Below are 25,242 nucleotides of genomic sequence, written 5' to 3' on the forward strand. Positions count from 1 at the left end.
GCTCTGTCACCCAGGCTGGAGTGCAGTGGCCGGATCTCAGCTCACTGCAAGCTCCGCCTCCCGGGTTCCCGCCATTCTCCTGCCTCAGCCTCCTGAGTAGCTGGGACTACAGGCGCCCGCCACCTCGCCCGGCTAGTTTTTTGTATTTTTTAGTAGAGATGGGATTTCACCGTGTTAGCCAGGATGGTCTCGATCTCCTGACCTCGTGATCCGCCCGTCTCGGCCTCCCAAAGTGCTGGGATTACAGGCTTGAGCCACCGCGCCCGGCCCTTACCCCAACTTTTTAAACAAAACTGGTCTTCCTTAATTGCAAATCAGAGTTTTTTTTTTTTTTTTTTTTTTTTTTTAGACAGTCTCACTCTGTCACCCAGGCTGGAGAGCAGTAGTGTGATCTCAGCTCACTGCAAGCTCCGCCTCCCAGGTTCATGCCATTCGCCTGCCTCAGCCTCCCAAGTAGCTGGGATTACAGGTGCGCACCAGAACACCTGGCTAGTCTTTGTGTGTGTGTGTGTGGTTCTTTTTTTTTTTTTTCTGGGGGTGGGGACGGTGTTGAGATGGAGTCTGGCTCTGTCGCCCAGGCTGGAGTGCAGTGACTCGACCTCAGCTCACTGCAACCTCCACCTCCCGGGTTCAAGCGATTCTCTTGCCTCAGCCTCCCGAGCAGCTGGGTTACAGGCACCCACCACCACACCCGGCTAATTTTTGTATTTTTAGTACAGCCAGGGTTTCAGCATATTGGCCAGGCTGGTCTCGAACTCCTGACGTCGTGATACACCCACCTCGGCCTCCCAAAGTGCTGAGATTACAGGCGTGAGCCGCCATGCCTAGCCCCAGGAAATCTTTGCATCTACTTATGACCTGGAATACCCCTCACCCCTTCAAGATATCCCTCCCGGCCAGGCGCGGTGGCTCAAGCCTGTAATCCCAGCACTTTGGGAGGCCGAGACGGGCGGATCACGAGGTCAGGAGATCGAGACCATCCTGGCTAACACGGTGAAACCCCGTCTCTACTAAAAAATACAAAAAACTAGCCGGGCGAGGTGGCGGGTGCCTGTAGTCCCAGCTACTCGGGAGGCTGAGGCAGGAGAATGGCGTAAACCCGGGAGGCGGAGCTTGCAGTGAGCTGAGATCCGGCCACTGCACTCCAGCCTGGGCGACAGAGCAAGACTCCGTCTCAAAAAAAAAAAAAAAAAGATATCCCTCCCTTTTAGGCCAAAACCAATGTATAACCTCCATGTTTTGATTTACAGTCTTGCCTGTGAATTCTATTTTCCTGAAATTTACCCCTGCCTTTAAAAACCCTTGCCTGCATGCCATCTGGGAGGCCAGCACTTAAGCACGAGCTGCCCTGGTCCTCCTTGCTTGGCGTCTGTAAGGAAGCACCCTCTTGCCGCCTGCTGCAAACCTCGGTGTGGACATTGGTCTCATTGTGCTGGGTGAACAACCCTAGGTCAGCGCATTGACAAATCAGCTCTGCATGAACCTCCCTTGATCACGATGTAGTTTTTTTTTTTTTTTTTTGAGACTGAGTCTCACTCTGTCACCCAGGCTGGAGTGCAGTGGTGCAGTCTCGGCTCACTGCACCCTCCACCTCCCAGGTTCAAGCAATTCTCCTGCCTCAGTCTCTGGTGTCACTGGGATTACAGGCGCGTGTCACCACACCACACCTGGCTAATTTTTGTATTTTTAGTAGAGATGGGATTTCGCCATGTTGGCCAGGCTGATCTCAGACTTCTGACCTCAAGTGATCCGCCTGCCTTGACCTCCCAAAGTGCTGGGATTACAGGCATGAGCCACTGCACCTGGCCTCCTTTGTCTTTGTATTACAGACAAGGTCTCACGATGCTGCCCATTGTGGACGTGAACTCCTGGGCTTAAGTGGTCCTTCCATCTCAGCCTCCCAAGTAGCTGGTACTATATGGGCATCCCACCGCGCCTGGCCAGATTTCTTTTGAGTAGTATCAGTGTAATACATCTTTCTCTATCCTTTTAACATAATTGTGTCTTTATATTTGATGCGTGTTTCTTCTAGGCAGCGTGTAGATGGGTATTGCTTTTTTTACCCAATCTGACAATCTTTGCCTTTTAGGTGGGATGTTTAGAATGTTTACATTTAATGTGATTATCAATATGGTGGGGTTTATTTTTTATTTATTTATTTTTTTGAGACGGAGTTTCACTCTTGTTGCCCAGGCTGGAGTGCAATGGCACGATCTCGGCTCACCACAACCTCTGCCTCCCAGGTTCAAGCAAGTCTCCTGCCTCAGCCTCCGTAGTAGCTGGGATTATAGGCGTGTGCCACCACGCCCAGCTAATTTTGTATTTTTAGTAGAGACGGGGTTTCTCCATGTTGGTCAGGCTGGTCTCAAACTCCCCACCTCAGGTGATCCACCCACCTCGGCCTCCCAAAGTGCTGGGATTATAGGCGTGAGCCACCGCGCCCGGCAATGTGGTGGGGTTTAGATCTACCATCCTGCTATTTGTCTTTGACTCATCTCATTTTTTCTTCTCCCTCTTTCTCTGCTTTTTTGGGGGGTTAATTTTTAAATTTTATTTCTGTCCTTTGTTGTCTTATTAGCTGTAATTCTTCATTTTAATGGTTGTTTTCAGATTTATACACTTTTTTTTTCTTTTTTCTTTTTGAGACAGAATCTCACTCTGTCACCCAGGCTGGAGTGCAGTGGCGTGATCTCGGCTCACTGCAACCTCTGCCTCCCAGGTTCAAGTGATTCTTCTGCCTCAGCCTCCCAAGTAGCTAGGACTACAGGCATGAGCCACCATGCTCAGCTAATTTTTATCTTTTTAGTAGAGATGGGGTTTCACCATATTGTCCATGCTGGTCTCGAACTCCTGACCTCATGATCCTCCCACCTAAGCCTCCCAAAGTGCTGGGATTACAGGCGTGAGACACCGCACCTGGCCTACTACACATTTTTAACTTGTCACTAAATTCAAGTGATATCATATAACCTCATATATAGTCAAAGAACCTTACAACATTACATTTCCATTTTCCTTCCCAGCCATTGTGCTATTGTTGTTACATATTTTAATTTTTCATATGATATAAACCCCACAATACATTATTTTTGCATTAATCAGATAACTGTCAAGGCAGGTGGATCACCTGAGGTTAGGAATTCAAGACCAGCCTGACCAACATGGTGAAACCACATCTACTAAAAATACAAAACTTAGCCAGGTGTGGTGGCACGCACCTGTAATCCCAGCTACTTGGGAGGCTGAAGCAGGAGAATCACTTGAACCTGGTATAGAATGAGACCACCACTTCTCCTGTTGTCCTTCCCAGCTTTTCCCGGTCTCCCTTTTTCTCTAGTTTATAAGACAGGAGAAGGGGAAGAAAGCAAAAAGTTGGAAAGAAACAGAAGTAAGATAAATAGCTAGACAACCTTGGCGCCACCATCTGGCCCTGGTGGTTAAAATAATAATAATAATATTAACCCCTGACCAAGACTACTAGTGTTATCTGTAAATTCCAGACATTGTATGAGAAAGCACTGTAAAACTTTTTGTTCTGTTAGCTGATGCATGTAGCCCCTCGTCACGTTTTCCATGCTTGCTTGATTTATCATGACCCTTTTACATGGATCCCTTAAAGTTGTAAGCCTTTAAAAAGGCCAAGTATTTCTTCTTCAGGGAGCTCGGCTCTTAAGACTCGAGTCTGCCGACGCTCCGGGCCGAATAAAAAACCTCTTCCTTCTTTAATCCAGTGTCTGAGGAGTTTTGTCTGCGGCTCGTCCTGCTACACTGGGAGGCGGAGGTTGAGGTGAGCCAAGATCATGCCACTGCAGTCCAGCCTGGGCGACAGAGTGAGACTCTGACTCAAAAAAGAAACGCACTCCTTATACTCACTCATTTAGTTGCCGTTTATGGTGTTCCTCATTTCTTTGTGTAGATTCGGTTTTCCATTGGGTACGACATTCCTTCTGCTTGATGGACACCTTAGACACTCCTGCAGGCGATTCTTTTACTTTGCTGTATCTGAAAACAGCTTTGTTCTTTCCCAACCTCTGTCTCCTCTCCTTTGGGGACTCCAATTACACCTGTATTTCACCACTTGAAGGTGAACCACAGTTCACTGATGCTCTTTCCATTTTTCTAGTCATTTTTCTCCATTTCATTTGGACAGTTTGTATTGCTATGTTTTCAAGTTCACTGATCCTTTTTTTTGCGACAGAGTCTAGCTCTGTTGCCAGGCTGGAGTGCAGTGGCGCGACCTTGGCTCACTGCAACCTCTGCCTCTCAAAGGCAATTCTCCTGCCTCAGCCTCCCCAGTAGCTGGGAATACAGGAATGCGCTGCCACGCCCAGCTAAGTTTTGTATTTTTAGTAGAGATGGGTTTCACCATGTTGGCCAGGTTGGTCTTGAACTCCTGACCTCAGGTGATCCACCTGCCTTGGTCTCCCAAAGTGCTGGGATTATAGGCGTGAGCCATGGCGCCCATCCACACTGATCCTTTTTTTTTTTTTTGCAGTGTTCCATTAATCCCATCTCATGTATTATCTCTCTCAGACACTATTTTTCATCCCCAGAAGTTCGATTTGAGGCTTCCCCCCCATCTTTACTTAACATATTGTCTTTCCTTTCCTCCAGCATCTTCAACATATGGAATATGATCACAGCATAAGTGTGTGTGTGCTGTCCTCTACTTGCCCTGTCACCTTTGTCATTTCCAGGTCAGTTACTGCAACTTCTGCCTCCCGGATTCAAGCGATTCTCCTGCCTCAGCCTCCTAACTAGGGCTACAGGTTACCTGCCACCATACCCAGCTAGTTTTTATATTTTTAGTAGAGATGGGGTTTCACCATGTTGTCCAGGCTGTTTGTGAACTTCTCATCTGAAGTGATTCGCCCTCCTCGGCCTCCCAGAGTGATGGGATTATAGGCGTGAGCCACTGTGCCCGGCCCCAGGTCAATTTTGATTGATTTTTCCTATCTCTCCATACGGGACATAATGTCCTGCCTCTTTTCATGCCTGGGTTTTTTTTTTTTTTTTTTTTTAACTGGATATTCAACATTTTGTATTCTACCTTGTTTGGCTCTGGATATTTTTGTGGACCTACACATACATTTGCATTCGTTTCTGGGATGTGATTAAGTTACTTGGAAACTGTATGGTCCTTTTTTTTTTTTTTGAGGCAGGGTCTCTGTTGCACGGACTGGAGTGCAGTGGTGTGATCTTGGCTCACTGCAGTCTCGGCCCCCTGGGCTCGTGATTCTCCCAGCTCAGCCTCCCCAGTAGCTGGGGCCACAGGCACACACCACCACATTTGGCAACTTTTTGGATTTTTGTAGAGATGGAGTTTCACCATGTTGCCTAAGGTAGTCTCGAACTCCTGGGCTCAACTGGTCTGCCTGCCTTGGCTTCCCAAAGTTCTGGGATTACAGGTGTGAGCCCCCACATCTGACTCTGGGTCTTGTTATTGAGTGGTGTTTGTTGGGACCTGAACTGTATTTAGTCTCGTGTTGATGCTTCCCTACTACAAGGTGAGAACTTCTTCCTGCTCTAACGATGCTTCCCTGCTCTGGCTGCCGGACACAGGGACTATTCCCAGCCTTGCGTGGGCTCTGATCCTGTGAACTCCAGCCCCCTGCCTGGCCACCTCTATCTTCCCATTTGAGGGAGACGCAGGTGGCTGCCTGGGTTCCCTTTCTCTACTCCGTGCCCCGGGGTGGGCGGGACAGTCCTCGCTGCCGGGTCGGTTCCCCTCTCTCCAGCACCACGGTCCTCGGTTTCGTGAGCCCAGTGCCTTGAGTGCTGCTTTTTTTTTTTATTAGTCTGTTTTTTTGGTTGCTGCAGCTGAGAGTGTGTAAGTCCAACCCCTGTTACTTCATCTCCATTCTCGGCCAAGCCCCCGCCACCCGCCTGTCCCCGTCAGTCCCTATACCTGCTGTCCCTGAGATGCCGCCTCTGTGAGGCCTGACGGGCTCTCCCCCAGTCCCGCCTCTCCTGCCCCGGGGCAGGTGCTGTCGCGGCCAGCGAGGATCCGTGCGAGCGAACCTGCGCGCGAGGGGCTCACCGGGGCTGGGCAGGTGGCTACAAGAGCCTGTCTCCCTGCGGTCACCCCATAGGGTTGGCTGAGGATGGGGCCCAAGACCGTGAGGGTGGCTGACCGCCCCGAGTTTCAGTTTTAAGGGGCAGGACGTGCTTGCGCCGGCCCCTGGGTTCCGCGCTCCGCGCCTCCTGACCCGAAGGGGCGTGGGAGCCGGCAAGGCCCAGTGCCTGTTCCGGAGGTGGGCGAGGGGCGTGGGGCTTCCGGGGGACGGGACCTGGGCTGGGACGTGGTGGGCGGAGCGAGGAGAGGAGGGAGAACGCCTCGGCAGCTGCCGCACAGCCGCCACCGCCAGAGGGCAGCGGGGGCCCGCACGGAAGGTCCCCGGCCCCGCCCCGCCCCCCGGCCCCGCCCCGCCCTCCCCGGCCCCGCCTCCGCCCTCCCCGGCCCCGCCTCCGCCCTCCCCGGCCCCCTTTCTTCTCCCAGCCAGGCCCCGCCCATCCCATCCCGGCCCCGCCCCCGTCCGCCTCGGGCCCCGCCCAGCCCCGTCTGCCGCTCCGCCCCTGGTCCCGCCCAGACGTCCCGGCCCCGCCCACCAGGGGGCCGCGCCGCTGCCCATGCCCCTCCCACTGCCCGCCTCATTCGGGCGCCGGCACCTGCCGGCCTGTCTGTTCCCTGCTTCTACTCTGCACACTCGCAGTCACCTTTCCGCACACCTGTCCCCTTTCCACGCACCTGTGCCCGGCAGCCCGCACACCTGTGGGAGCGCTGCCTCCTCGCCAGCCGTCCGGGGAGTTCAGCGCTGCTCTCCCACGGGCGTGGGACCGCCCCACCCACCTGTCCGTGTCCGCAGAGCCGGCCGGGAGGGCGGCAGGTGGGCCCCGGCGCTGCTGGCTCCTTGTGGGACAGTGCCGCGGCGGGGGTGCAGGACATTCTCCTGCCGGGAGGATCACGCGGCGGTCCCCGGACCCTTTCCCCGGGTGCAGAGCGGCGGCTGTGCCAGCAGGGGCAGGACGGGCGGGCCGAGCGCACCTCCATCCGCCCTCGTGACGCCCACGTTGGCCCAGACACGGGATTTGGGGTGGAGGACGCTGGTCTAGGAACCAGCGGGTTGGAACGGCCGGGTAGTTTGGGCCTTGAGGAGTCCCAGACCCTGAAACTGGCACCCCCCACGCCCCGCCCAGCTCTCCTCGGCCTGGGGACACCAGCTGCCAGGCCTCTCCAGTTTCAGCCTTTCCTGGGAGGGCTTCCTGGAAGAGGCGGCTTCTGGCCCCAGAAAGAGAGGCTGCTCCGGGGGATAGATGCGGTGCTGGGGTGGTGACTCCGCGGAGTCGAGGGTGTGACGCGGGATGTGGGCAGGCCGTGGGGTTTGTGTTCCAGGACTGGGAGACAAGACGAGGGGAGGCCATGGGGCGGTTGGAGGTGCGGCCTGGGAACCCGGCGTGCTGGACTCTGAGCAGGGACGGCAGGCGAGGCGCGTGGAGGAAGAGCCGCGAAGAGCTGGGCGCTGTCTTCTCCGCGCCTCCGTTTCTTCATCTGCTCCTGGGGCCGCCTGCCCAGTAGCGGGGATTAAATCGGATGTTGACGTCTATTATGATGATTAATGTTCTTGTCATTCCCGTCACTAGCAGGTGAGAGGCGGGGAGGCCTCGGGTGGGAACATACCTATGGCCAAGGGCACGAGGTAACCCGAGCGCCCCGGAAAGGACCCCTGCCTGCATCGCCACGGCCGTCCCGCCTACCCCGTCCACATCAGCTCCGGCTGGGCGAGGCCCTGCTTCTCCCTTCTGCTCCCGAAGACCACCCCGGGGCGCAGACCTGGAGACCTCGGAGCGCCCGCGGCCGTCCCGTCCGCCCCCTTCTGAGCAACCAGAGAGCGGTCTAGGCCGGGCACGGGGCTGCGCAGAGGGGCTGCGGGCAGGGCCGGAGCCTGCTCTGGGGGTCGCGAAGGTGTCCCAAGAGTTGGGGACCCGACCGGGCGAGCGCGGGCGCAGGTGTGGTGAGGGCGCGGCGAAGCTTGCGGGGACCAAGGGCGCGCGGGCGGGGCCGGGGGCGCGGCGAGTCTCGGGCGGGGGCGGGGCGGGGGCGGGGGCGGGGCCGGACCCGGGGAAGCCGCCCGCCCGCCCGCGGGGACGTCCGCACCGCTAGGGTTAAGGCCCGGAGCCCGGCGGGGCGGGGGCGGCGTGCGCGCGCGGATTGGGGAAAAGTTTGGCGGCGGGGCGGGGCACGGGGCGGGCCGGCGCGCGCGGATTGGCCGGAAGTTGTGCCGGGGGCGGGCCGGGGTCCGGGCTCGGCGCTCGCTCCGGGAGAGTTGACAAAGCCCCGCAGGGAAGGACGCCTCGCGGCGCGGCGCCCCGGGCCCCTCGCCCCGCCGCCCCGGGACTCCGGCCCCAGCCCCCGGCCCTGCGGACTCGCCCCGCCGCCTGCCTGGTCTGGGACCCCGCGCCCTGAGCGCCCGAGCCCGGACCCCGACCCGGCCCGAGACTCCCGCGCCCAGGTAGCGCCGCCCCGCCCCGAGGCCGGGCCCGGGGGCGCGGGGCGGCGGGATGCGGCGCCCGGGGCGGCGATGACCGCAGAGCGCACGCCGCGGGCCTGGCCCTGACCCCGCCGCCCGCCCGCACGCCGAGCCCCAGCCGAGGTGAGATCCCGGCGCGCGGCCGCGACCCCAGGTGGGCAGACGGGGGAGGGCGGGGGTCCGGGGCGGGGGCGGGGAGGGGAGGGTTCGGAGCCCCAGCTGGGCACGGGTCACGCGCGCCGCCGCCGCTCCTGCGGGCCCCCGGCCTGCCCCGTCCCCGCCCCCGCGCCCCACGTGGGCCCCCCCAGCGCAAATTTGTCCGCTAATGGCGCAGGCGATTATCTGCGGGGCGCTGGGTGTTGTGTGTCCTGCGGGCAGGGCCGGAGTTACAAGCGCCAGGAATCCAGACGGTGTGTGGAGGGGGGGCAGCGGGGGAGCCCGGTAATTAGTGTAAACCCTTTGTCTGCCTTTGATACCCACAGCTTCTCCCCGCCGCGGCTTCCTCCGCCTGGAGCGCGGGCGGGGAGGGCCTGTCGGGGAAGTGGGTCCAGACCCCTGATCCCCGCGGCCCGGGACCGGGGAGGGCGGTATCTCCCACTTCCACGCTTTGGTGACGGCGCCCCCAATGCCCCCAGGTCCGGACAGGCCGAGATGACGCCGAGTCCCGCGTTGCTGCTCCTGCTGCCGCCGCTGCTGCTGGGGGCCCTCCCGCCGGCCGCCGCCGCCCGAGGTGAGTTCTGGCGCCCAGCCCAGCCAGCCTGGCCTCCGCCAGCGCCGCCCCCTTCCCGCCCGGCCCTGAACCCTGCCACAGTGCCCGCCTGGCACGCGCCATGCCCCGCCCCTGCCGCCCCGCTCGCCAGGCCCCCTTCCTTCCAGGGTCCCCTCACCCATGGGCTGACCACAGCGCCCAGGCGGCCTCCCCCAGCTGGCTGGAGGAGTCCCTTTCACTTGTGCTTGCTGGCCAGGTGGGCTCTAGCCCTGGCCCCCAGGACATGCTTCTGGTCTTGCAAACACTTTCACCCTCCTACCTGCAGTCCAGGGCAGCTGATCACCTGTGGATTCTTGGGGAGTGGGCGGTTTGTGGCCACAGTGGACCCAACTAGGACTCTGGGAACCTGCAGAGACCCCCACGGAGGCCAGGATGGGCTATGAGAGATATTGGTGATATACTGGGTGTCTGGGACTGAAACTGACCCTCAGACCCCCAGTGTCCCAGCCACTGGGCACACACCAGACCTAGCTGTGTGCCCTGGCCCTGCCCAGCCCCAGGCAGGCAGTGCAGGGCGGCTGTGTGGACAAGTCCCCAGGGCCGGGACGCACCCCAGGACTGCGTGCCTGTGGGCACCCACTGTACCGGCCTGGTACGTCCTCACGCCACTGATAGCTAAGTGGCAGCCATGCCACGGTACCCGGCTCCAGCAAGGGCATCCGAAGCCGATGGGTGATGTGTCCCCGCAGACTCATGCCCGCCATGTTCCAGGATCCGAGCACAGCGCTGGCTGCCCCCATGGCTAGGCGGGACCTGTGGCCAGGCCGGCCCTTTGGGTGTGTTGACCACTCAGGATTGTCGGCGCTGTGTCCACCAGTCCTGAGGCTTCGCACCCCTCCCCTGCCCCCCAGCAAGTGCGCCGCATCCAACCTGGCCTTATATGGGCACGTTCGGGTGTTGGATGGCGGGCGGTGGCCAGGTGGGCCTTATGCCACAGCACCCCCCCCACCCCCCTCCTGCCCACATGGGCCTGGCTGAGCGGCTGCTCTGAGGGCCCGGCAGCGTCCTGGGCTGTGTGGGCACTCAGGCCATACTGGGCGAGCCCCCACCACCGCTAGTGGCCTGGACTTGCATTCTCTTTGATCTGTTTGGCCTCCCCCATCCCTGCACCTGCCTATCCTCTGTCCACTCGGCCAGGGAGGCTCTGGAGGCCTCTGTCCTGCCATGGTCCGTGGCTGGGGCTGAAGCTGACTGGTGGATGGCCGCGGTCACCCATGGCAGTGGGTGGCAGAGCCCGCCTCTTCATGGAGACGCCCCAGCGGCCACCCCCTTCGCTTTCGTCCTCCTCAACTGCGGCCTTGGGGCCGAGGATATCCAGCCCTGGCTTTGCATGGCAAAGGCCGTGGTGGCACTGGGGAGCTGGGATTGAGCGGCTTTCCAAGGGCAGGGGCCTCTGTGGTTTGGGTGGAGGTGGGGAGGAGGTTCTTCCGGACTGTGCTGATTTTCCTAGCATGGACTAGGGCGCGAGGTCCATCCAAGTGTGTTTCTCCTGCTCTGAACAGCCCACTGTGCACCTTCGTTAGGCCAAGGACCAGCATGCAGAGGGTTTGGGTTGTTTTTGAAAAGCCATTTCTCGCTAGGTCATAAGTTCTGGAATCGGCACATCGCTAGACTCGGATCATATTTTGAAAGTTCCTCTTTTCCCAAAGTTTCACAATCTTGGTGGATTTGTCTAAAAACTGCTTTTCTTTTTTTTTCCAATTTGAAAAAAGATAGGAATTGGCTTTCTCCCTTTCCCTTTTATTTCTCACAGTGGGAACTTGAGAGTTTGTGGATGAAATACCTTTTACCAATAATTCTGAAGGAAGTCGTTTCAGGGCTTTCTGAGAAGTGCCACCTTTGAACTTTTGCAAGCATGGCCTTGGGGACCAGCTCTAAGCGGCCTGCCTAGGAGGCCACTCCCCTTTCCTCTGCACCCAGCCAGCTGCTGTGGCAAGCTGAGCCCTGACCCAGGTGGGCAGGGTGCCTGTCCAGGGGTGCCCCATGCCTGGGGGGTGGCGTGGTCAGTGTCGGCTCCCTGTAGGGGCAGGAGTCTGAAGGGTGTGTGACTTGGGGAAGCAATAGCTGTGGGTGCACGGTGCTGACCTCGGCCCCCAGCCAGGCCTCAGGGCCCTCCTCCCTCGCCCCAAGCCCTTCCAGGCAGTGGCTGGCCAGTGTGTAGCGGGCTGAGGTGGACGTGTGGGAGCTGGGCCCAGCCCCTGCAAGGTGGGGAATCGGGCCAGCCGCCCCGTTTCCATCTCGGGGCCCCACTCCTGGAAGGGAAAATAAATCACTGTCCCCTTGGGGGAGGGAGGGAGCCGTGAACAAAGTCGCCTTTGGCTGGGCCTGGAAACGCCGACCGCAGACTCCTTTATCCATTGTGCGGGAATCAATGGGCCTCCGGGCTCCCTTTCAGCCGCAGGCCCCGCGCTGCGGCCCTGTCGAGGGGAAATGTTGGTTTTTCCCCAGCCGTGGCCTCCAGCCCCTGGCTTGCCCAGCCCTGGCTCAGGAACCATGGCCGCGCTGGGAGAGGCAGGCTGTGCCCACAGGCTGGACCCCCGACTGCTGCATGCTGGCCCTCTCTGCAGCCTGAGCTTGCTTCTTGGCTCAGGGTGGACTCCTTTGCCCCATCTGGGCCTCTGCCGGTGACTCCAGGCCTGGTGTATCCAGGTGACAGCCTCAGCGGGTGGGTCAGCACAGGAGGGAGAGGTGTGCCCACACCCCTCTCCCCAGAGGCCTCCTCTAGGGCTGCCCTCCCTGCCTGCCTGCCTGCCACTCTCCCTGGCAGCCATCCCTGGAGCTGCTGGTCAAGCCCCAGGGTGTCTGGCTGCCCTCTCCAGGCGGCTCCAAGGTGGGCCACAGCGCCAGGGCCCACGGTCCAAGATGGCTGGGGTAGAGTGAAGCAGGGGATGGGAGAGGAGGGGTTTCATGGGCCAGGGCAGGCCTAACAGGAGAGGTGGGTACCAGTCCCCTTGGAGCAAGTCAGCGTGAGTGGGGGTCTCCCTCCAGGACATTGTCCCCGTGTGGGGCAGGGGGTGCCGCCCATCTTGGCAGAAAGCCCAACCACTTTTCTTCTTGCCTGGTGCTGTGAAGGGGCTGAGGAGTGAACATTGGCTGAGCAGTGACAGGGAGGAGGGAGCCGGGCTGCTGCCCTGGTGTGCGGCATGGGGCCCGCTGGGCACAGTGACGCCCTCTGGGCTACTAAGACTGTGAGCCCCAGGACAGCTTGGTGGCCCCCTGGGGAGCTTTGTCCAGGCCCACCAGCCAGTGGCTTCGGGCCCCTCCTCATTCCCTGTAACCTTCCTGCCCTATCCCTAGTGGTGACCGTAGGGCTTCGTCTGGAGCACAGTACCACACCCCAGGGCATCACTGTGTGTCCCAGAGAGGCTGGGTGGCTGTGCCCTGTGGCCTGCAGGGGCCTGGGGAGCTGCAGTGGACAGGCCCAGTGCCCTCCTGTCCCCAGCCCTGTCCTTGAGAAGTCTGCCATGTGAGTGGGAGCAAGGGCCCCTGGCCTGGTGGTGGTGCCCAGTGTGCCTGGGCTGCTCAGTGGTCACGGCAGCCCCACCCGGGGGCCAAGAGCCCTGGCAGGGGGCAGAGCATCAGCTCACCCCTGATCTCTGGCCTCGGGGGTTCTGGGATCAGGAAATGTTCTTGCTGATGCTTCTTAAGTGGGGAAGGGCTGCCAAGGTCTGCAGGCAGAGCCCTTCTGGGGAGTTCCGGGCAGGGGAGGCCTGGGGACTGAAGCCAGGCAGGCTGGGGTTTTGAGGTGGGGGTGGGGGCATGAACCGGGCTGGGCCTGGTGAGGTCTGGACTGGGATGGCTACGGAGGAATCTTTGCCTGTTTCAGCACTGTGCAAGGTTCTCTTTAGGGCGTGGCACCGCCTCACGATGCTCTGGTGCCCGCCCTGTGCCCTGGTGTGTCAAGAAGGGGGAGTAGTGCCCTGGGGCTGGGGTTGCAGAAGGTTCCACCTCAAGGCTTCCAGAGGAGGCCCCCCAGCCTGCTGACTCGCTGGGTGCCCAGGGCTGGGCAGCGTGGTGGGGCACAGCTTGTGGGGTAGCCGCCTGTGCTGCAGGCCCCCAGGTCCCCGCACATCCTCTGGGTCTGCTCCCTGAGGGCCGCCTATGGCTAGCTGGTGACTATGTGTGTCCTGGGTCTGTGCATGCGGGTGCACATGCGTGTGCCTGGGCGTCCCGGGCTGGAGGAGAGCCTGGCCCTGGCACCTGATGGGCAGCAGGCTGTGTAGCGGTCACCTGTGCTGTGGCTCCTGGGGGCGGCCGCTCTTGCACTTGGCTTCCTGGGGAGGGGATCGGGCCCTGGCACTAACTCTGGAGTTTCCCACTCACTCCTGCCCTGGGTGCCCCTGGGGGCCTGGCACAGCCACATAGTGGCCATCTGTGGTGGGGGCACTGTGTCTTGGTGACCGGTGGGGGGCTGCCGGCTGCAGAAGGCTCAGCACCTGGATTGGCTCTGCACCCCCTCAGGGGTCTGGCACAGTGTGTCCTGATTCCCTTACCCTCCCTTCTGGTCAAGGTGAGCCCCCTTCCCCAGGCCACTCAGCTTCTCCAGGAGGACATGGGGCCTGGCCACCCGCACCCCATGGCCAGGTCCCTGACCAGGCCAGAGAATTCCTTCAGCTGGAAACTCGGGGCCATGCAGGGCCCCCCAGTTCCCAGGCATCCTCGCTCCACTCTGGCCCCGTTTGGCTGCCAGGCCACTCTTGGTCCAGCCCCTCCATGCGGGGAAGTTAGGGTTGGCCAGTCAGGGCTACGGTTGAGGGGACCACACAGCCGGCCCCTCAGCGGTCAGCTCCACCTGCCCCTCCCTCCCTGGCACACCGTGGCTTGGTCTGTCCCCACGGACGCCCCACCCTGCCGTGTTGTCAACCAGCATCTGCCCCTGCTGTGGTGGACGCTCCTTCCTCAGGAAGCCCCCGTTGTCCCCACTGGGTCAGGAGTCCTGTCCGACCTGGGCCAGCATTGCCCCAGGCTCTGTAGAGGGGCGGACACCACTGGCTTGGGCTATAGAGGCATCCTGGGAGGTGCAGGTACACTGGAAAGTAAGAGGAGGCCGTTTCCTGGTCCCAGCTCATGTCTGCTCGCGACAGAGGGATCATGACACTGCACGTGTGTCTGTGCCTGGGCGCCTCTCCTTACGCTGAGGGCTGTGTTCTGGGAAGCACCCCCTCCTTGCTCCCTGTGGGAGCCAGGCCCCATGGGGAGGAGCTGCCGTGGTCTCAGGAGGGAAACTGGGCAGCCCTGGCCATGAATCCTCTGTACCTGCCCTGGCTGGCCACCACCCCCCTGCCATTCTCCCTATGAATGCCCACCGAGTGCCTGCTGTATGCCAGGCCTCGGGACACCGCGAGCACGGGAGAGGGGCTTGGGTGTGGGTTTGGACCATGTGGCCAGGACGGGCCATTCCAGAAGAGATACTGGAGACCCCGGGGTGAGGGGCGTCGGAGAGGGCACTCCAGACGAGGCAGGTGTGGGGAGCTGATCTGAGGGCCTGTGAAGACGGGGAGGGGCAGGCCGCAGGGGGTCCTGCCTCTGTCCCTCCAGACTGCAGCTTCCTCCCCTCCATCCCAGGGCCTGCCCACCTCCACCCTTCCTGGGCCCTGGGAAAGAGGAGTCTCTGTGTCTGGGGATAGTGTGTGTGTGACAAAGCGTGTGGGCAGGGCGGCCTCTCTGGGCCTTGCTGCTGTGGGAAGCCCCTGTTCGTCCTCCTTCCCCAGTTGTGTTTTTTACAGCTGGGCAGGGGTGGCGGGGTGGGAGGGGTTGGCGGCATCCCCCTTCTTGGCCCACTGCCTCCGAGTCTAGTCCTCTATACCTGACAGCAGTGAGGCCCTGTCTCAGACTCAGTTTACCCTCATGTCTGGCTCCCACGTGGCCCTTGGTGTCCTGCCTGTGCTGGGGGCCTCTTGACTGTGGCTAAGTGTGTGCAGGGCAGGGGCTGTTCTGGAGGAGGAGGCTGGGGGGCATCTTGGGGGGGTGCAAACCCTGGAGGTGGCACGGCGCCGCTGTCATGCCCAGCAGAGCCCCGGTGCTGGCTCCCTATATTCTTCCTGGCTGCGGTGCGAGGCGGCCACAGTCTCCCACCAGGTACCTATGCCCTCAGGTCCTACCTCAGTTTCCCCATAGGCTGCGTGGGTTGGACGCCTGTCCAGGTGGTGTGGGCTTGCCTAAACATAAAGCCCAGGCCGCTGTCCTGGCACGCTCATTTCCCAGGAATCTGGGACTGGGCTTCCTCCTGGTCAGGCCCTCCTGCGGGGGTCTTGGGCCTGCAACAGCAGGGTGTCCAGGGAGCCCAGGTGGGGGTGGGATGGGCCTGGCGAGGGGGACGGAGGGAGGCTGTTTGCTTTAGGATAAGGCTGGCTCCTCTGGCCTGGCTGCCTCCAGCCGTGCCTACAGCACTTGCAGGCCGGCCTCGGGGGCCACGCTTCCGGCCAGCCGGCGGTCATTTGGCTCTGCCCCCTTTCTCAGCAGTGACCACGGGCGGGGGTCCCGCCTCCCTGTCTGTGCCTGTCATCCCGTACCTCCCGCATGCCTGTGGGGGCCTTTACCTCCCCAAGCCTTGCTTGTGTCTGCCTGGGGCAGGGTGGGGGCTGGGGCCAGAGGTAGCCCCTTCCTGAAGTGCAGCTGGGGCTTTCAGCCTCGGAGGCGGGCTCCCTCCCGAGATGGGGGGGCTGGGTCCGTGTGCCCCCACCCAGGACAGGGCCGGGCACTTGCTCTCTTGCTGCTTCTGGGCAGTTGTGTGGGTAGGCACTCATGTGCATACATGAACATGCACGTGTGAGACCTGTGCCCAGGTAGCCCCTCAGGAGGCCCAGGTACCCCTGCAGGCTGTGGGCCACAGGGGCTGGGCTGGGCAGGGGCCTTGGCCACTCCCTCTTGATCCCGGAGGCCCTGTGGGTGGTGGGAGTTCGGGCAGCGACAGGTGCTGGTGAGGTCAACCTGGGGTGGGTCTGGGACCTGGGCAGGCTGGGAAGGGGTCAGGAGGCCCCTGTGCTGTGGGCCCTGCAGCCCCGTTTGCCAGAGCTGCCCCCAGCCCTGGGCAGCTTACAGAACCACACTGAGGGGGAGGTGGGCTGGCAGCCCCCACAGCCGCCATCTCATTTCCTCTCCGGGGGATTACAGGGAGGGTAGGGAAGGAGGGGCTTCAGGGCTGGGGCCCATGGCCAGGGTGGGAGGGTCCTGAGTTGAGGGAGAGATACAGGTCAGAGGAGAGACCCCCACATGTTTTCTCAGAGAGGCCAGGGACTGGTGTGGGCCGGGTGGGCCAGGGCTGGGAAGAATCCCTCCCTCCAGAGCCTCAGCCCACCCTTTGTGTTTCTGGTCACAGTGGGGAGGCTCCATGTCTCCACGCCCAGCCCCAGCAGCCGAGGATGCCTGTGGGATCAGAACCCGGAGGCCCTGGGCCGCGCCCCCTGTGCTATCAGCGCTGATTAGGCTTCCAGAGAGGTGATAGGGATTCTCTGTGGGGGTCCCTGTCCCCAGACCTGGGGGGTGAGATTGGGAGTTGCTACCTGTCTGAAGACGCCGGTGGGAGACGTCACGGGGCCACTGTTAATTGCGTGTTGGAGAAACACACGGCCCCAGGCACTGTCGAGATGGCTTGGAGCAGCTGCTGCCTCTTGGTGTCTCTGCACCCAGCCTGGACACTCCCAGACAGCAGTGGCTGCAGTTCGGGAGGGACACTGTCACCCATGGGCTGGCCAGAGGTGCCCTGGGAACCGTGGGGTGCCTGTGGCCACCTCTCAGATGCAGAGAGCAGTGAGTGGGCTGCGGTTGCCACTGCAGGACTTGGGAGCAGCACGTGGGGAGTGGGGCGCGCGGGGCCCTCCTCTCCCAGGAGCTCCATCCAGGTGCAGGCCCTGCGGTGCTCTGAGTTTCTGAGGCCTGCAGGGTCTGTGTGTTCCAGGCTCATCTTCCCGGCTGGCTAGGCACTGCCCACTGGGGCCGGTCACACACAAACAGGGCCCTGGCCCTGCTTTCCAGCTCAGAAGCACCCAGGCAGGGGACGGGGTGGGGTGGGGACCCGGGCAGGGGACGGGATGGGTTTCTTTCTGCCAGGAAAGGAGGACTTGGCTTCTCCACGTGGGGTGGGACAGAGTGAGTGGCCATGTGGAGCTGCAGCCTGTCTGCTCCTGTGGGTTTCACAGGCAGTGGGGGAACATACTGGCTGCCAGGTACAGCCTCGGGGCTGCCAGCCAGACAGGATCCAGCAGTGCCCATGGCCAGCCCTAGCTACTGTCGCTCCAGAGCAAGCCTCTGACCCCGGGGCCTTGGGGTCATGCCCCCTCAAGGCTAAGGTGCCTGGCAGGGTAGGGCCCTTGGGGTGGGCAGACAGACCTGGGCATCTGTGGTCCCTGAACTCAGGTCTGATACTGACAGAGACGTGGGTGCCGCACAAACTCTCATCCACACAGTGCCCGTGCGCAGGCGGTCTGCTGTGCCTGATTGCGTGTGGATAGCTGTGGGGTCGCTGGCCTGTGTCCAGGCCCGGCTGGGCCCTGGGCTGATGGTTGGGTGGGAGTTGGGTGAGGGGCCTGGAGCCTCTTTGGGACCCACCAGGGCCCCCATCCCCCTGCCGCCCTTGTCCTTGGGGGGCCGCTGTCCCCTCTGACCTAGGGTGTACAGCTGCTTCCTGTGTGACCAGGAGGAGCCCCTGCCCTCTTGGCTGGTGGGTTTTGAGGGCTACCAAGCACAGCTGTTTTGCATCCTCTGGGGACCCTACTCCCCTCTCACGTCTCAAAGAGCCGGCCTCTGGGACCACAGAGCTGCCCCGGCTGTGAGAAGCTGCTGACGTGGTGTTCAGTGGGCCAGCACTTAGGGGCTTTGGTGCATGTAGGCAGCTGAGGCCTGGGTCGGGGGCACTGCGCCTGGGCCCCTCTACTCACCTTGGGCAGGCGACCCAGGTGGAGCTCAGGCCTGAGGTCTGTGCTGGGCCGTGGGTCCCCTTTCGATCCCCCTTGGCTCTGGACCCCAAGCCCCTCCTCGTTGACTGTTCCTTGGACCCACCCGCAGGCCCCCCCAGGATGGCAGACAAGGTGGTCCCACGGCAGGTGGCCCGGCTGGGCCGCACCGTGCGGCTGCAGTGTCCTGTGGAGGGGGATCCACCACCATTGACCATGTGGACCAAGGACGGCCGCACCATCCACAGCGGCTGGAGCCGCTTCCGCGTGCTCCCCCAGGGGCTGAAGGTGAAGCAGGTGGAGCGGGAGGATGCCGGTGTGTACGTGTGCAAGGCCACCAACGGCTTTGGCAGCCTGAGCGTCAACTACACCCTTGTCGTGCTGGGTTAGTCGCTGCTGCGGTCAGAGGTCACGGGCTGGGTTGGAGCCAGGCAGGGGCATGCAGGAGGGCGGACGGGGACACACCTGGGGCCTGAGAGTCAGCCAGCCCCGGGCAGACAGCCTTCCTTCGGCGCCCTGCCCTCCCTCTGCTGACTGCACCTCTGCCACCATCCCCCAGGCTGGGCTCCGTTCCTGTCCCCATCAGGCTCCAGCCTCTGGGCCTTCCTCCGGGCGGAGGGCGGCGGGCGGAGGGCAGCGGCCGGGAGCCGCAGGCCGTGGTCCCACAGAAGGGCTGGGGCCCGAGGCCTTGGCAGGGTGTGCCGGCCGTCGGCTGTGACTTTGAGGCTCAGGTTTCGGAGTTCAGAGGAGCCGCGGGGATGCCTGGCCTTTCTGTTCTCCTCTGCGCCTGGGGCCTGGGTGCGGGGCTTGGACAGGTGTCCAGAGACACGCCCTCCATACCTAGGGACCGGGCACCCCGCCTGCTCTGCTGGGCTCCTGGGTGTGGGGCCCTCCGGTGGAGCTCCTGGAGCTGGGCTGGCCCGTTTCTGAACACAGGAGGCTGGCCCAGGCCCCGGCAGGGTCTGGGGGTGCGGCCTGAGACAGCCTGGTCCTGGGCTCAGTGGAGGAGCGGCTGTCACAGGGTGGATGGAGGGGACATTCCACAGCACGCCCTGCTCCTCCAGATTGTGTGGAATGGGAAAACTGTGGCTGTCCCCCCACCCCCACCCCACAGTCCTTTCAAAGGCGACGATGACCGAGAGGTATGAGAGTCTCGTCTGTTCACCAGCCCTCGGCCCCTTGATGTAGGCTAGGGTTACTGCAGCTGCTGGCCGGGCCCAGCTCCCTCCTCCCCAGGGCCTGCAGACCCCCCGGAGCCAGAGTAGGGGCCAGCCCTCCAGCCCCACCCGTACCCGTCAGGATCACCTGCGCCTAGTGTGGGCCAGCGGCCCTTGCCCAGCTGTCCCTGGGATTCTGGGCTGTGGGTGTGTGGTGCAGCCCCCTGCCTGGGTGTCCAGGACTGTCCTGGCTGGGGCTGGGGGCACTAGAGGCCATGGGAGAGTTGGGGGTGCTCCTCAGGGCCCCCCTCACCTGCCCTCCCTGTGCACCTCCATTTCTCTGCAGATGACATTAGCCCAGGGAAGGAGAGCCTGGGCCCCGACAGCTCCTCTGGGGGTCAAGAGGACCCCGCCAGCCAGCAGTGGGGTGAGCAGGGGACCGCCGTCTGCCAGGGTGGGGGGTGTCTGTCCTGGCCCCTCGGCCGCTTCCCCATCCTCTGACCTCCATGCCGCCCCACCCCACAGCACGACCACGCTTCACACAGCCCTCCAAGATGAGGCGCCGGGTGATTGCACGGCCTGTGGGCAGCTCCGTGCGGCTCAAGTGCGTGGCCAGTGGGCACCCTCGGCCCGACATCACGTGGATGAAGGACGACCAGGCCTTGACACGCCCAGAGGCCGCCGAGCCCAGGAAGAAGAAGTGGACGCTGAGCCTGAAGAACCTGCGGCCGGAGGACAGCGGCAAATACACCTGCCGTGTGTCGAACCGCGCAGGCGCCATCAACGCCACCTACAAGGTGGATGTGATCCGTGAGTGTGGCCTGGGGCACTGGCGGGCCAGGGGTGCTGGTGGGGTCTGGGGGCTGGCGGGCCAGGGGTGCTGGTGGGGTCTGGGGGCTGGTGGTCTAGGGGCTGGTGGACCGGGGGTGCTGGTGGGGTCTAGGGACTGGTGATCTGGGAGCTGGTGGACCAGGGATGCTGGTGGGGTCTGGGGGCTGGTGGGCTGGGGGTGCTGGTGGGGTCTGGGGGCTGGTGATCTGGGGGCTGGTGGGCTGGGGGTGCTGGTGGGGTCTGGGGGCGCTGGTGGGGTCTGGGGGCTGGTGGGCTGGGGGTGCTGGTGGGCCCTGGGGTGCTAGCAGGTAGAGTCTGGCGGGGCCCAGGAGCCATGCCCACGTGCCGTGTTCCCACAGAGCGGACCCGCTCCAAGCCCGTGCTCACAGGCACGCACCCCGTGAATACGACGGTGGACTTCGGGGGGACTACGTCCTTCCAGTGCAAGGTGCGCAGCGACGTGAAGCCGGTGATCCAGTGGCTGAAGCGTGTGGAGTACGGTGCCGAGGGCCGCCACAACTCCACCATTGATGTGGGTGGCCAGAAGTTCGTGGTGCTGCCCACAGGCGACGTGTGGTCGCGGCCCGATGGCTCCTACCTCAATAAACTGCTCATCACCCGCGCCCGCCAGGACGATGCGGGCATGTACATCTGCCTGGGCGCCAACACCATGGGCTACAGCTTCCGCAGCGCCTTCCTCACTGTGCTGCCAGGTGCGCGGCCGCCACGCCACGCCATGCTGGTGCCCGAACCTGCCCCCTGGGCCCCGCATCCCACCCACCGGGCAGGACCCCACCCTTCCCTCCTGGGCTCTACAGGCCAGGTCATCTGCCAAGGGAGGGCAGCCCAGGGGTGCCGTCTCCACAGCCCCCCGGATGGGTCTGGGGTACTCTCCTGGTCTTTGTGCTGGCGTTCCCCTCGCCACCTCCTTTCCTCTCACTCTTGCAGACCCAAAACCACCAGGGCCACCTGTGGCCTCCTCGTCCTCGGCCACTAGCCTGCCATGGCCCGTGGTCATCGGCATCCCGGCCGGCGCCGTCTTCATCCTGGGCACCGTGCTCCTGTGGCTTTGCCAGGCCAAGAAGAAGCCATGCACCCCCACTCCTGCCCCTCCCGTGCCTGGGCACCGCCAGCCAGGGACAGCCCGTGACCGCAGTGGAGACAAGGACCTTCCCACGTTGGCCGCCCTCAGCGCTGGCCCTGGTGTGGGGCTGTGTGAGGAGCATGGGTCTCCGGCAGCCCCCCAGCACTTGCTGGGCCCAGGCCCAGTTGCTGGCCCCAAGTTGTACCCCAAAGTCTACACAGACATCCACACACACACACACACACACTCACACACACACTCACACGTGGAGGGCAAGGTCCACCAGCACATCCACTATCAGTGCTAGATGGCACTGCCTCTGCAGTGGGCGCATGGGGCCAGCCAGACAGGCAGGCTGGGAGGATGGAGGACGGTGCTGCAGACGAAGGCGGACCCATGGTGAGGAGGAATGGCCAGCACCCTGGGCGCTCTGTGTGAGGCATAGCCCCTGGACACACACACACAGACACACACTGCCTGGATGCATGTATACACACACATGCGCACACACGCTGCCTGAACACAGGCACACGCAGACATGCTCCCGGAACACATACGCATGCGTGCACATGCGCAGGCATGCTGCCTGGACACACAGATATGCTGCTCAAACGCATGCACATGCACACAGACATGCCAGAACATACATGGACATGCTGCCTGAACACATCACACACATGCACAGATATGCTGCCTCGACACACACATGCATACATGTGCAGATATACTGCCTGGACACACACACACGCAGATATGCTGCCTGGACACACGCACACACATGCGCAGATATGCTGCCTGGACACGAGCAGATATGCTGTCCGGACACGCACACACATGTGCAGATACGCTGCCTGGACACATGCGGACTGAGGTGCTTTTCAGAGGGTGTGCTGCGAGGCCCGCAGTGCGTGTGCAGTGAGGCTCATAGTTGATGAAGGACTCTCCCTGCTCCACCATCACTCCCCCACCCCTGCCTGCCTCTGCCCTCGCCTGGCCTTCGCGGCTATTTTTGCCACCTGTCTTAGGTGTCCAGGAGTCCCCTACTGCTGTAGGCTGGGGCTGGGGGCACAGCAGCCCCAAGCCTGAGAGGCTGGAGCCCATGGCACTCCCACTGCATTCTCCCCCTGCCAGCGAGAAGGAGCCTTGGTATTTATATTTAAGAAATGAAGATAATATTAATAATGATGGAGGGAGGGCTGGGTTGCAGGGACTGTGGTCTCTTCTGGGGCCTGGGACCCGCCTGGTCTTTCAGCCACGCTGATGCCTGCACCCCGTCCAGGCCAGGCACCACCCCCCACCCCACTGTCGTGGTGGCCCCAGATCTCTGTAATTTTATGTAGAGTTTGAGCTGAAGCCCCGTATATTTAATTTATTTTGTTAAACATGAAAGTGCATCCTTTCTCTCCAGGCTGGTGTTTCTGCCCGTGTCTATGTGTGCATGTGCATGCTCATGTGTGCTCACATCTGTGCTTGTGTGTCAGGCCTGGTCTCTAGAACCAGCAGCCCAGCCCTCCTGGAGTCCCCTTGCTGGGCTGGAGCCACAGGGGCCGAGACCTGAGGGTCTCCAGGTCTGTCATCAGCACCTCCCGGCAGTAGAGTTTGGGTCTACTGGGCTTCGGGCGGTGGTGGGTGTGAGCACTACCCATGTAGAGTTTGGGTCTACTGGCCTTCGGGCGGTGGTGGGTGTGAGCACTACCCATGTAGAGTTTGGGTATGCTGGCCTTCGGGTGGTGGTGGGTGTGAGCACTCACCATGAGTACCCACATGCCTGGCCAGGCCAGCGTCCTGCACCCCTGTCGGATTCGCACCCTCTGTGTCCTGGGGCTGGCCCCTGTGGCCCTCAGTGCAGGGCCTGGTCACTCCTCGGCCGCTCTGCAGGCTTTGGTGGGTGGCCCTACGGGAAGCAGCAGACCTGCCTCGGAACTGGGGGTGGGGCCAGGCTCAGGTCACCTCTGACCTCAGGGCTCCGTCCAAATGCCCTCCCTGCCACCCTGCAGTGCTGTGACGGTGGCCGCCCCCATCTTGCCCAGTCAGCAGGAGGGGTTGGGGCTGCCAGCTCCACCCGGGGCCCTTGCCTGCCTGGGGGTTCCATTAGCCTAGTAAGAAAAGGCACCGAGGCCTCTCGTGCATTCAGCAAAGCGTGAGGCCCGTGGCGTTCCCGGACCCTGGCCTTGCTGGCATGCAGGGTACTTCCTGACCCGCGCTGGTTCTGAGAGCTTCTCCCTGGAGGAAGCTCACCCTGCCTGGCTTCAAAGATGACAGGTGGGCTCTGGGGAGAGGTGTCAGGGACCTCTCCCCAGCTGGGGCTTCTGAGGACCCCATGGCCTTCAAGATGTCCCCTTTCTGTCCTCTGTCCTCCCCAGGGTAGACCCTACACCTCTCCCCTGAGGGAAGTCCTGACTCCGTGGGTGGTGACAGCTTCAGGCATGGCCCTGGTGAGGGCTGCGTGTGGCTGGTGGGTGCTGTGGGAGGCCTGGCCATCCTGACTGGGGGGCAGTGGGGGCTCCAGGCGGCCCACAGCTGGCAGCCAAACAGATGTTCCCCAGACAGGGCAGGCTGCAGGCCGACGCCTGGTCGGGTTTCAGTCTGGAGTAGGGGAGGGTGGAAGGGAGACCTCAGGCGTCTGGCCACCTTGGACAGCAGGAAGGCCTCAGGCAGCAGGTCATGGGGTCGCAGAGGACAGGCTGCCACTCCCCAGGAAGTGGGCAGAGGGATGGGCAGTCTGAGAGGGCTGTCCCCCAGAGCCTCTGAAGGAGACACTGGGACCGCAGACCCCACGCCTGCACCCTGCCTGCTCTGAGGTCCAGGCCCCACTCAGGGCCACCCTCGACTTGTGGTCCAGCCCATCTCACACCTGCCCACGGGAGGTGCTGACTGGTGCTGTGTGGCCCTTGACGGACAGGACAGGCCTGGCACAGCCCAGCCTCTGGGTCCTGGGCTCTGGACTTTGTCACGCCGTGGCCATGTTGGATGCCAGGCTGGGCAGGGGGGGCCCCAAGGAGTTAGGACAGACCCATCTCCTGTCCATGGGGCCCCGGCCACCCCCAGGCAAATGGCCTGGAGCTCAGACCCCTCAGTCTTTCCCTAGCCTTCCTCAGGGGCTGCGTAGAGCCCCTGCTTTCTCCCCTGCGACCTCCAGACCCTTCCCCCTTGGCCGTCCAGTCCCGAGAGCCCTTACACTCATCCCCACGCCCCTCTGTTCCTGCGGTCTCCAGCCTGAGCCTACCGGGGCCCTGCCCTGAGGACGCCTGACCGGTGTTCCTGGCTGTCTCTTGCCTGGCCCTGCCCCATGGACTCCTGTGGCTGTGGCTCCTGTCCCCCCACCAGCCACACGGCCACCCCGATGCCATTTCCCACATCTCCGTCACGGAAGCACACGTCCATGCCCTGCACCGGCCCCCTCGCATCTGCACCTCCACACTTCCAAGAACAAAATTGCATTCCCCTCCCCTCCGCATGCAGGAGGACTGGGAGCACAGAGCCCCTGTGTGCTTCAAGGACTTGAGGCAGAGGCTCCCAGGGCGTGAGTGTGGCCAGCAGGACAGAGGGCAGGATGTGGTTCTGACAGTGGTCCACCCTGTCCAAGCACCTGAAAGATGGGGGGCCCTGCACTCCAGGTTCACTGGCCGGGAGGCTCAAAGGGCCGGGTGGGGCCTGTGGGAGGTGGGGGTGCCGCTCTGTGGGCCCCGTCTCGCCTGTCCTGCACCGGGCACCTGCACACCATTGCACCATGGGGGCTCCAGGCCCAGGAAGAGACAGACACGTGTCGGGAGGCTCCACGGGGGCCAGCAGGCTTCCGGGCAGTGCCCTTGCAGGGGTGGGGCAGGGGCATGGCGTCTGAGGGGCAGGGCGACCCAGGGAGTCCAGGGAGAAGGGAGGAGCCCAGAGTGGCAGCCATCTCCCCAGGGAGGGGCCACACCTGGGGCTTCCTGGCTCCTCCACCATCACCCTTCACATGGGCAAGTCCAGGTCCCGTGCCCTT

General features: G+C 62.4%; 1 protein-coding gene across 4 annotated transcripts; it reads left to right on the forward strand.

Moving 5' to 3' along the window:
- Positions 1-8,551: 8,551 nt before the first annotated feature.
- Positions 8,552-21,961, forward strand: FGFRL1 (fibroblast growth factor receptor like 1). Of its 4 annotated transcripts, none has more exons than XM_025386787.1 (7): positions 8,552-8,682; positions 9,164-9,258; positions 18,301-18,573; positions 19,692-19,772; positions 19,871-20,155; positions 20,536-20,889; positions 21,125-21,961. In XM_025386787.1, the coding sequence occupies exons 2-7, from the start codon at positions 9,180-9,182 to the stop codon at positions 21,565-21,567; spliced, it is 1,515 nt and encodes a 504-aa protein (XP_025242572.1). In that variant the 5' UTR covers positions 8,552-8,682; positions 9,164-9,179; the 3' UTR covers positions 21,568-21,961. The 4 variants fall into 4 exon arrangements, with proteins under 4 accessions (XP_025242572.1, XP_025242571.1, XP_025242570.1 ...); XM_025386786.1 differs by having other exon boundaries at positions 8,552-8,651; XM_025386785.1 differs by lacking the exon at positions 8,552-8,682 and adding an exon at positions 8,841-8,969.
- Positions 21,962-25,242: the final 3,281 nt, after the last annotated feature.

This window comes from Theropithecus gelada, chromosome 5, assembly GCF_003255815.1.
Source record: "Theropithecus gelada isolate Dixy chromosome 5, Tgel_1.0, whole genome shotgun sequence".
Classification (NCBI taxonomy): Eukaryota; Metazoa; Chordata; class Mammalia; order Primates; family Cercopithecidae; genus Theropithecus; species Theropithecus gelada.